We start from the raw sequence: 12,857 nt of genomic DNA, 5'->3' as shown, positions 1-12,857 counted from the left end.
AGCATTTCCCAATTATACCCACATCCCCTAGTCTGCCAAGGAAGTCCCTCAACTGAGTTAAAGATGTTGTCTAAAAGTCACCAAAACAATCACCACTTTATAAAAACAGAACTGTCAAATTCATTATTTTAAATACCTTTCTACCACTAATCTAGCCACATAAATTTCCCCCAAAACTCCAATAAACCCAGTAGAAGAGGTGGGACAACACACAAACCAGATCCACCCACTGTTTAAATTACAGAAAGTTCTCCTTTGACCAATGGAAAAAATCAGCACTTGTAATTTACATACAAAGTGACACATTTCCATCCCAGGTATACAGTAGATGAACATATAACTCATTTTAATTTTCTAAATCCTCAATTTAACATTATCTGTTGCTGCAGAACTAAACTCCCAACACACAGGAAAAGGAAACCAATCTAGCCATAACCTCACAAATCAGTCAATCTTTTCCTACTCCCACTTGGGTTCGATCAGCAATGATAGTCTATACTGCCAAGCACCAAGAACCTGACAGGACTTTATAAATTACTTATTTAACATAACTTGTAACCAAAATATTTTTGCAAATTTGAGATCAAAGGAAACAGACAGTTTATTCATCAGGCTCCAGAACAGGGAAAAATGTAAAAGATTTGCCTGAAATGACTCAGCAAATTGGCAGCAAAAATGAAAATCCAATTCCAGTTTCCCACCCAGGCATAGGTTCCAACCTACACGCTATTTTGAAAACTCCAATCTTAAAAAATACATATTTTGGGGTGAATTTCATGTAAACAGTAAGCCTATGTCCAAACTTCATCTATTTGTCTTAACTAAGATAATACATTCCCTACCTCATCTCACAAGTAATTTGAAATGACTTAAAAAGCAGATACAATGAACCCAAACAAAAGAAAAAAGTAAAATGTCACGAATAAGGAAAATATACATAAGAACAGAAAGGAAAAAAAAAAAAAGAACAGAAAGAAAATGAGAATAAAGATCTGTTGGCAAACGTAATAGGTTCCATGTTTTACATTATCTATAAGGACCATGAACCAGGTCCCTAGAGCTGTCCCTCCCAACCTTTTTCACCTCATGAGACATACAGAAAACTAGACTTGAACAGCCACTGGAGTCAATGGAAGAGATTCACAGGGCCCAGATGACTGGATTTCCCCTGCCCAGTTACGGGGATCAGCTCTCAGGGCCTGTAATCCATTTGGATCATCCCAACATGGCGTAGCACACAGGTTGGTAAGTTCTGCCTTAGAGAAAGCAAAGGGCTTCTGGCCCCCTCAGTGCTTCCTCAAAGGCACGCTGAGCATTATGGTAGACAATTACCTCAAAAACAGACCTAAAGCATTTCATATATGCAACACCAGTACGAGCGCAGAGGGCGCAATGTAGGCAAGCGTTCCCGCAGAGGGCTAACCCAATCTGGGAAAACTGTGCCGAGGAGCCATCAGACCGCCCAGCCTGCATACTGCCCTCCATAAATGGTCTTTCTCTCAACCAGGCCTTTGATAAAAACCAGGAAGCAGCAGCTCAAAATTATGCTTTTCAGTGAGGACTAGAGGTCCTATACGTTAAAAGTCAGCTGAGCAAATGGTCAAGTGGCCATACTTGTGTGAAAACTGAGGAGGCCCAAGCACAGCTCCAGACTGGGCAAACGCCATCACACCACGTCAAGCAGACAGCTGGAAAAATAAAGGTCATTTTGTTGCTGTGTTAGGTGTGCCTCTGATTCGTACTTCTCTTTGAAAAGCCATCTTCTGTTTTGCTTTGGGGACAAATTCATAAACACTTAGGAGCCAATGTAAATTCCACCTGCCTCCTTGGCCAACTACAGAGCCCACAGAGGTTTTCCAATTGTCCAACATACCCTCAGTCCTGAGGCTCTGGGCCTCTTAAACACCAAGTCACTGTTATCTTTGGCGGCCAAGTTGCTTTACCTATTCTCCATGCCCAAGGGGAAAAGCCCAGACAGGATACCCAATACTTTAATACACTAAGCAAAATCTCAAACACCTGCCACCCAGGCTCCTGCTTGAGATTTCCCTCCTCCATCCCTTTGTTTGACCCCATGGGGGCAAACCTAGTTTAAAAAGTAAATCCGAAATAATTTGACCATGAAAACGGGAATGTCTATGCTTTTCATGCTTTGTTTTGTTTTGTTTTTCCCTCTGTGGAGAGATGCAAATGTGGTGGTTGAAATGGTATCTATTAGAAACCTGGAACAAATAATCATTTACGGCTACAACTGAAACCAGTCAACTCTATACCCTCAGAAAGGCCCCCCTCTGGTTTCCAAGCTCTAACAGGTCCCAGTTGGGTATGTTGTAACTTGATCTTACCATAGACAATAAGCAGCTATCCCACAAGATACATCAGGAAGATACGATTTTTTGAAAGAATAGTAGATAAGGAAATGCTTTTATTTCTCACTCCTCCATAAAAATTGGGACACAGGAAACTACAAAACAAGTCATCAGTCACCCGAAATTCTCTACAGACAGCAGGGTTTTAAATGGGGCTTTCTTCAGGGAACCTTTGTGACCACGCTCCCATGACGCCTGTTTCCTGTTCTAACACTCAGCACACAGCATGAGTGGTGCTTATTTTAGGTCCGCCTTCCCCACCAGACTCTACACACCACGAAGACAGGACTCATCTGCCCCACTTCACCGCTATATCCTCGGGACACTGCACAGTGTTGAGTATGCAAGAAACTTTTAAAATTTGTTGAATGAACTGTCCAAAGAAATTAAACAGGATGAATATTTCTTTCTGTTTTTCTTCTTTACTTGCCCTCACTCTTCCCAGACAATTTTCAGCTCAACATCACAGTGCCATCAATTGGGACATGGCTCAGTTCCTTTCTCTTTAAAGATGAGAGAGATTCCAGAGAAACTGGAATTGGGAGGTATGCAGTCAGGGCTAGGCTGTGTCAGAAACTTGCAGTTATGAGGAACAGAAACCCACCGGAGTGAATGTAAGCACTAATGGACCTGTCTCTGGAATTCAAAGGCAGAAGCAGAGCCAGGCTCCTGGAGATCAGGAGGAGGAGGACAAAAACCTTCAGGCATCACCTGTTTAGGTTTCTCTCCCTCTTGAGCCAAGTGGTCCTTCCTCTCTGATTCATACTTCCTTTTAAGTGGATCAGCTTTGATGGTTTCTTTATGCACACAAATACCTCATAGCTCTAAGGTTTACATGTTCTCAGCTCAAGGGACCAGCTGTGGCTGAAACAAGCGTTTCCTACTTCAAATTCTAAATTCTGGGAAAATGAGGTTGGCTCAGGAGCAAACAGCCTTAACCAGGCAAGTCTGGTCTCCTGGTTCCCTCCTAAAGGGGAAGAGGGAGCTTCTCGGAAAACACAGGGTATGATGACACACCCCCAAAGCAGGTGTGGTTTTTTTTTTTTTTTAAGATTTTATTTGTTTATTCAACAGAGATAGAGACAGCCAGCGAGAGAGGGAACACAAGCAGGGGGAGTGGGAGAGGAAGAAGCAGGCTCACAGCGGAGGAGCCTGATGTGGGGCTCGATCCCGTAACGCCGGGATCACACCCTGAGCCGAAGGCAGACGCTTAACCGCTGTGCCACCCAGGAGCCCCGCAGGTGTGTTTTTGATCATGACTGTCTGCTAACCCTTTTCTTGTCTACCACATTCTAAATTCACCTAGCCTTCTCACACTCAGGCTCACTCCCAACCATCAAACAGCCTTCATCATTTGTTCCTTCTCATCTAATGCCTTCTGCTTCCTCCCCTCCGTGAAACTTCAAATTCTTCTCAATGCTGCAAAACATTACTATCCTGCCCAGCACATGACAAATACTGTATTAAAAGGTATTTTAATAAACAAAATAAACAAATAAGCCATGTATTATATGTACAAGATATTTTCTTTATGTTCTCTTCTGGATTCAGAATACTGCTTATTATATACCACTATAAACACACTGTATGGTCCTATCTGCCTAGTGATGTCCATGTCTCTAGATATACTGTACCTTTCTACTTATTTTGTAACTAATACCACATAGCCATTATTTAAGGATAAGACTAAGTAATCTCTTAACAAAACACCTTTCAACAGAATGAAATGCAAAACAAACCTTTGGAAATTCAAAGCTATTTCAGGTTTTTTAACTGTCCAAAAATAGAGCATAATTCCTTATGCAATAAGATGTTGCCTCTCTCAAGTTAAACAAAACTGACTCTTGCCCAAAGATCAGCTGCCACTGTTATTTGAATGCATTCAATTCCTTGGAACATAAAAGCCAATTTGTGATCATTTGTGAAGAACACAGCCTTTTGTTCTTTTACCTCTCTATGGTCATGGAGCCACGCAACAATGAAAAAGATTATGGAAATCACCTTGACCATATGCACCTTATTCATCTGCAAACCCTGGCAACCAGCTCAGTGGCCTGTATACAGCAGGTGCACACTAAATGTTCGATCCACCAGGATGTGTTCTTATAATGTATACTTACATCTATATATTTATGAATCAATACTATATATGCATGAGGCTCTCTATGTGTTCATATGAACATGTGTAAATAGATCAGCATATTGCCTATAATGCCAAAAGACAGTCTTCTCAAACTTTAAAATCACCTAGGGATCTTATTAAAACTGCAGATTTTGATTCAGAAGATCCAGCATGGAACCCAATATCTGCATTTCTAGTCAGTTCTCAGGTGACCCTAATGTGGTTGGTCAAACATATTTTAATCACAAAGTAATGCCTTTTTCACTCCCTTTGGTAGAAGGCCATAGGTAAAATATGCAAATAATTCCAGGGTCCTCCTTCTCAAAGACTGTGTTCCATCACTAGGAAAACGTCCGATAATGTTCTCAGGCACTCTTCTTTATTATCAGATGCAAGTCTGCAGTAAGTACTTATGTACTGAGCACTTCTGCCTGCTATAGGGGCTAAAGCAGCCTGTAGTTATTCACACAGCTCCATACATGATAAACATGCAACCAGGGGCTTCTCTGTACTCTCAGTGAGATCCAAATAAAGAGAATTCAGACAACGACAGCAAAATGTGCTTGGATGTGTGTGTGGGGCAGGGGGCGGAGAAGCAATTACTTAGGATCCTATGGCTCCATGAGGTTCCTATTCATGGCTATCTCAAGAAGATTCCTTGCTCACCATCCCTGAGCTCTCGTCATTCTGCCCAGGTCTGACTCTCCTCTGTCCTCATGGTCATGGCCGTGACACATCTCTGGTGCTGACTACAGACCTTCCCCACCCCCTCGAGTTAGATATCGCGTCAAGTTTGATGGAAAAAACAAGATCACAGATAAGACTGGTTATATCACTCAAAGATCAGGAAAAACAGTTCATCAGAGAATTCCTTTCCCTTTCCTTTTACCTGAGCCCTCATCACCACCACAGCTTAAAGAGAAAGTTCACCTAGGCCTTTTGCTACAGAATGCTGTCTGCTGGAGGCACAACAGGCCAGGGGCCAATACAAGAATCACAACAAGTTTCTTCTTCCCTAATACAGGATTCACCACTTCGGTTCAGCTTCGTGGTAATCATTTATTTACTATAAAATTCTAAAGAAACGCAAAACCCCAAAGATAATTTGAAATCACATAAAACCATGATAGCCTTAATAATTCATTTGTTCATCAACAAGCAAAATTGCTGTTTAAGCTATTACAGTATTCTTTTGCCAAAGGCATAAACTTAATCACACCTACAATTTAGCATGAATTTATTTTGAGTGTACACCGTGGCATGTATTTCCCAAACCAGGATACTCACATCAAGGGAAGAGGTACTCACTGCAGCAAGCCACAGGGTCCCCGGGCCCAAATAACAAACCTGAGGGATTTTTCTAAGGTGTCAATTTTAATTAAGATTTGAAGGAGGGGAGTCAGGGAAATGTTTACTAATATAACTAAGAAGGAATTTAAATAATTGTCTTATACTCAAATAAACATGGAATAGGATGCCCAAGCTTCATTAGTTTTTAACAATAAAACACCAGACTAAAAAGAAATTTCCTGTTTTGAGAAGCCAGCTCTTTTCTCCCTGTAGGAGAACTTCTGCCAGCACACCAATCTAAGACTCAATCATGTGTATTTTTTTTAAATATATTTAAAAGATTAGCTATTTATCAGTACAAGGACATATTTCTCATAGAAGAGCTTGAGGAAATGAGATTGACCTCCAATTAGAATGTTTCAATCTTAAGCAAATCCTTGTGAGAACAAATCGTCAATGTTGACTGTCTTGTATTTGAATGAGTAACAATAATGCAAGAACAAACTTACTTCCCAAATGTAATCACTGGGCAAAATTTTAAATGTTGAAGGAAGTACTCCACAAAAAAGTGAAACAAAAAGTTGGAAAAGAGGGAGACAGCTGTAATCAGAGAGCCTGTGTGCTGCAGTCCTTCTTCCATTAATCTTATTCAGAAACTATGAATATAGTCAATGTCAGAACAATTTTCTTATTTTATATCCCGAGAGCTAAAATGATTGAATATGGTACTTTCCATTATAATGATAATCCCAACCCTCAGACATCCCTACTCAAGAAGAAAATACAGAGAAGGCAATCTGGAAAGGAAGGGAGGTGGGGCCCATGTCTGATTTTTAAAGACAGAGATCCAGATACTTACAAGGCATCACTTGGTATATGCTTGGCCAATATTGTCCGCTGTCTCTCTTCAGCCATACACGAACGGTCCTGCAAAAGGAAAAAAAATATGTGTGTTAACTCACAGCGTTTCAGTCATGGGACAATGTTGATAGATAGAAACCAAACCTCTTAACTTTAACTATATACATCTTAACTATATATATTATACATACATATAGATCTTAACTGTAAATATTTACTTACATATAAATATACATATGCACACCACTTATGCCTCTCTATGAGTCCTATATTCCTTAAATTAAAGTCTTGTGTACACTTAGAATTACATGACTCTTGAAGTATTATCCTCACATATGTCTATATATACACATGAAATAGTGAAAATGTTTGAAAATGACTATTTCTGTTGTTGTTTTGCCTGCCCAAGTTTGTGACCTTTGCCTTAGTCTGCTGGAAGCATTCATCTGTCTGGGGAGTTATTAGGTTTTACTCATAAAGCAAGTGTGAAGAGATAAAATGAAGCATCTGACATACACAGAAGGCTTACACAGTAAATCCATAGTCTCACAGGCCAGGCCATTGTCCTGAGAGAAGGTTCTTCCAGACACGGTCGGGTAATGTAAACTGTGGGACTCAGATTCCTGACCTAGAAGGCTGGCCAATGGGCCCAGCATGGAACATGGAAATCCTGCAGCAAAGGCTGTGGATGAAGTTTGGCACCAGCAGGCCAGATACAGACATGGCAGAGACCCGGGGAGCTCAGAGAGAAGAAGCCACAGAAAAAATGAAGCAGTCAGGGAGCACCACTAGGCTCTCACCAACCAGAAAGGCCTCACCGTGAGTTACACCAGCCACGACATCATCTGCACAGGCCAGCAAGGCAAACACATCTAGAAGGTAATGGAACATTCTTCTAGAGACCAGAGGAAGTAGCAGAAATCAAACCAAGGGAAATAAGCAGTTCCCCACTGGTGGGAGATCGTATAGGTCACACCCCTCATCCCACACACTTAAATCATCCCAGGGTAAAAAGCAGAAAAAGACTGAGCACCTTTATCTCACACTACTGAAGTCACTGTACTAAACTAAGTTTTAAAGTGTATTAGATTTTTCCCCTGGCTAATCAATCGGTCTCCTATATGGAGTAGCAGGAGAAAAACTAGACTAACTACAGACACAATAAAGAACTGTCATTTTCTCCCCACAGCCACAAGATACAATGTAGTGATGTACAGTGAGTGACACAACTACATATACGTGCAAAAATTTCATCTTCTTGTTCAACTATCCTAACTTATGGGATGGACGATATAAAGGCAAATAATTTGTAAAAAGTAATTCCATACATACACTATTTGTATACATAGCAGCTTCACTTAAACACTTTTTTTTTAGAATATGCTAGTATATTTTAATATGGACACTGTTATCTCAACGAAAATAAATACAGGTGACATCACAGAAAACAGCACAGTAGGAAGCTCCAGGAATCAGTCCCTACGCAGGTCAGCTACTGAGCTGGCAAGAACTGTCAGAACCACTATTTCAGAGCTCCATAAAGTCTAGTTAGGCTCTTGCAGCATCTAAAAATCACAAATACGTGGAAATTAAACAACATAACCTTAAACAACCAGTGGATCAAAGAAGAATTGCTAGGAAAATCAGAAGATATTTTTAAATGAATGAAAATAAAAACACAACACAGTAAAACCAATGAGGAGCAGTGAAAACAGTACCCAGACGGTAAACGATAGTAAATGCCTGTATTAAAACAAGAAAGACCTCAAATCAACAACCTTGTTTTACACTTTATGGGACTAAAAAGAGAAAAGCAAACAAACCCAAAGTCAGCAGATAAAAGTACACAATAAAGATTAGAACAGGAAAAAAAACAAAATAGAGATTAGAAAACCAAAGACGGAATCCGTGAAACTAAAACGTGGTTCTTCGAAAAGGTCACCAAAATTAAGAAACCTTCAGCTAAACTGATTAAAAAACAAAGAGAATGTAAATAATTAAAATCAGAAATGAAAGTGTGAACATTACTACCTAAAATACTATGAACAACCGTATGCCAGTAAATTTGATAATCTAGATTAAATGGAAAAAAAATCCCAGAAATACACAATCTACCAAAACTAACTCAAAAAGAAATAATCTCAACAGGCCTATAACAAGTCAAGGGATAGGACCAGTAATCAAAAATAATAGTGCAGAACCAGATGGCTTCACTAAATTCCAACAAACATTTAAAAAATTAACAACAATCCTGTTCAACCTTCCAAAAAATAAAGAGGAAGGACTACTTACTTCCTAACATTTTATGAGGCCAGTATATCTTACACCAAAGTCAAAGATACCACAAGAAAATAACAGTTCCATATCCCTTATCAATACAGATGAAAAAACTCAACAAAATTCTAGCAAACCAAATCGAACAGCACACTGAAAGTATTACACACCATGACCAAGTACAATCTGTCAGAGGAATACAAGGGTGGTTCAACGTAAGAATGTCAATCAATGTAATGCAGCACATTAACGGAATGAAGGGGGAAAGGAAAACACAGATGATTATTTCAACAAAGACAGAAAAGCACGTGACAAAATTCAACAGCCTTTCATGATAAATAACACTCAGCAAACAATGAATGAAAGGAAATTTTCTTAACCTGATAAAAGATATTCTTTAAAAACTCACAGCTAACATCATACTCAATGGTAAAGACCGAAAGCTTTCTCCCTAAAATCAAGTACAAGACAAAAGTGCCTACATTCACCACTGCTTTTCAACATTACTAGAAGTCCCGGTCAGAGTAATTAGGCAAATAGAAGAAATATAAGGCACCAAATTGGAAAAGAAGAAGTAAAACTATCTGTATTTGCAAAGGACATGATTCTACATACAGAAAATCCCAATGAATCCACAAAAACACTACTAAAGCTAATAAACAAATTAAGCAAAATTGCATGGTGCGAAATCGATACACAAAAATCAGTTGTGTTTCTATACACCAGCAACAAGAATTGTGAAAAGAAACTTCAGAGAACAATTCCATTTATAATAGCATCCAAAAGAATAAAACCCCTAGGACTATATTTAACCAAGGAAGCAAAGGACTTGCACAGTGACAACTACAAATACTGCTGAAAGAAATTAAAGAAGATACAATGGGAAGATAAATGGGAAGGCATCCCATGTTCATCAATAGGAAGACTGGATATTAATATGACAACACTCCCCAAAGCAATCTACAGACTGAATGCAATCTCTATCAAAATTCCAATGGCTTTTATTGCAGAAATGGAAACATCAACCTTCAAATCTATATGGAATTGCAAAAAGCCCCAAATAGCCACAACAATATTGGAAAGGAAAAACAAAGTTGGAGGCTTCCCACTTTCTTATTTCAGAACTTCGTACAAAGCTTCAGTAATCAAAACAGCATAGTATTATTAGCATAAGGATAAATGTGGAACAGCAGAGTGGAGCTGAGAGTCTAGGGATAGGCACAAACATCTATGGACTATAAATTTTTGACAAGGGTGCCAGGATACTTAGACGGGAAAAGAATATCTCTTCAATAAATTGTGCTAGGACAACTAGATAACCACATTCAGAGAAATGAAGTTGAAACCCAACTTCACATAGAAAAACTAAGGATGGATCAACGACCTAAATATTGCAGCTAAAACTAAAACTATTAAAGGGGAACAGAGAGGCATTTCTTCATGACCCAGCGTTCAAAAATGGATTCTTGAATTGGACACTACAGCCTGAGCACAAAAAATAAATAAATTAGACCTCATAAAAATTCAAAACTTTTGTGCAACAAGGGACATCACCGAGAGAGTGGAAGGACAATCTACAGAATGGGAGAAAATGTTTGCAAACCATACAGATGGTGAGATTTGGCACCCACACGATGTAAGAAACTCTTGCAACGCGACAACAAAATGACAGGCAACCCAATTAAAGGGTGGACAAAGGGCATTTAGTGGACATTTTCCCAAAGATTAACAAGTGGCCAACAAACACATGAGAAGATGTTCAATATCACTGGTCAACAGGAAATGCAAATCAAAACCATAGTAAGATACCATTTCCCACTTACTTGGAAGGTTACAATAATTTCTTTATGGAAGTAAGTGTTCTAGGGGCCATAGTGAAATAGGAACCCTTGTACATTGCTGGTAGGAATGTAAGATGATGCAGCCATTGTTGAAAATAGTTTGGCAGTTCCTCAAAAAAACAGTAAACCGAATGACCCACTAATTCTGCTCCTAGGTATGCGCTCAAAAGAATTGAAAACAGGTATGCAAACAGATACGTGTTCGAGTATGTTCAAAACAGCACAATTCTTGCCACTTTGCAACAACATGGATGGATCCAGAAGATAATGCTACATGAAAGAAGTCAGTCAGAGAGACAAATATCACACGATTTCACTCATATGTGGAATTCAAGAAATAACAGACTCTTAAAGATAGAGAACAAACCGGTAGTTGCCACAGGGGAGGTGGGTGGGGGATGGGTGAAATAGGTAAAGGGGATCAGAGGACACTCATCATGATGAGCACTGAGTAATGTACAGAATGGCTGAATCACTACAGTGTACACCTGAAACTAATACAACACTGTATGTTCACTACACTGGAATTTTAAAAAGTAATACATTTTTTAAAAAAGAAAAAAAATAACAGCACAATTCACAATAGCCAATAGGTATAAAGAACCCAAATGTCTAACAGCAGATGAACTGATAAATAAATTGTATATATAAAATATTATCAGCCATGAAAAGGAATGGAGTACTGATATATCCTAAACTTGCATGAACCTCAAAAACATTACACTAAGTAGAAGCAGCCAGACAAAAAAAGGTCACATATTGTTTGATTTTTTAAAATGAAATGTCCAGAATAGACAAATCCATAGGGACAGAAAGATTAGAGGTTGTCAGGCGACGAGGGTGGGGGCACAAGGGGAGTAATTACTCGGTGGGTAATGGTGTGTTTTTCTAGGGTGACGACAAAGTTTTGAAACTAAAGATAGCTGGTGGGTACACCGCACTGTGCATGCACTAGATGCCACTGAATTGTATATTTTAAAGTGGTTCGCTGTTATGTGAATTTCACAATAAACATTTAAGAAGAACAAGCAACACAGACTTTGCCTGGAGTTGCGGCAACCACCTTCGATCATGAGACAACACGCTTGAGGACAGAGGTGGACATGCTGAGGTCCACAAGGTCGAAGGCAGAAAGGGCCTGGTCTCAATAATACCCCTGATCCACCAACCCTTTAGAATAACTGTAGACTTGTTATTTTTACTCTAAGCCACTGTTAGATGGATTTTGTTACCAGAATCTGAATACATGTTAACAGATAGGGAAGATGAAGGAAAGGAACGTCTTTCTTTAGGTTTGGGGTTTGTCCAACTACACGACAGTGCTGTCATTCAGAGACGAGGAACAATGGAAAAGGGCAGGATGTGGGGTGAGAATCATGAGCTCAATTTTGAACATTTAAATCAGAGGTGTCTTTGAGTTAGCCAAAAGTTCCTAGTTAGTGAAAAAGGAGAATTATAATTAGAACCTATGGCAGAAAGTCGTTGTGAAGATTAAACCTAAGGTTCTTGTTTTCAAACATTTATTTTAAACAGAGAGAGAAAGAGATCATGTGCGTGAGTGGGGTGGGGGCAAAGGGAGAGGGAGAGAATCTCAAGCAGACTCCCCAGTGAATGTGGAGCTCAACATGGGGCTCAATCTCATGACCCTGAAATCATGACCTGAGTCAAAATCAAGAGTCAGACGCTCAACCCCAACTGAGCCATCTGGGAGCCCTTAAATGTAATGTACTTGACATATAGCAAGCACTCAATAATTGCCAACAATTACTATTACTATTTTATTATCACTATTATCATTATTATTATCATTATTATCACTATTTTTTAAAAAGCACAGGAATCCACCATAGCTTGGGAGAGTTCAAGATCCAAAGCCTTTCTGGCTTTGCCAACATACCAAACATCTGAATCTTTGATGTACGGGACTTTTCGCTCAATTCACAAAGATATCCTGTAAATTATTCACCTGTTCCTTTGCCCATTTCTTTCACATGCACATGTACCCGCGATGTGCCAGGCATTGTGCAGGAGCTCCACGTGGACAGACAAGTGAACATCATTACAACTGTGAACGACAAGGGCTGGGAGGTATTTTAAATC

General features: G+C 39.4%; 1 protein-coding gene across 4 annotated transcripts in view; it reads right to left on the bottom strand.

Annotated features, from left to right (window-relative positions):
- WDFY2 (WD repeat and FYVE domain containing 2) overlaps positions 1 to 12,857 on the bottom strand; it is a 173,181-nt gene that overhangs the window by 93,145 nt on the left and 67,179 nt on the right. For all 4 annotated transcript variants that reach the window (XR_015725966.1, XR_015725967.1, XR_015725968.1 and 1 more), the window contains exon 2: positions 6,641 to 6,708. Coding sequence is in view for 1 of the 4 variants with exons in the window: in XM_045796877.2 (XP_045652833.2) it covers positions 6,641 to 6,708 (68 nt within the window). In the remaining 3 variants the exon portion in view is untranslated. The remainder of the gene's footprint in view (positions 1 to 6,640; positions 6,709 to 12,857) is intronic.

Source organism: Ursus americanus, chromosome 10 (genome assembly GCF_024610735.1).
Source record: "Ursus americanus isolate L20-20 chromosome 10, mUrsAme1.1.p, whole genome shotgun sequence".
NCBI lineage: Eukaryota > Metazoa > Chordata > Mammalia > Carnivora > Ursidae > Ursus > Ursus americanus.
This window is presented reverse-complemented; position numbering and strand designations above follow the sequence as displayed.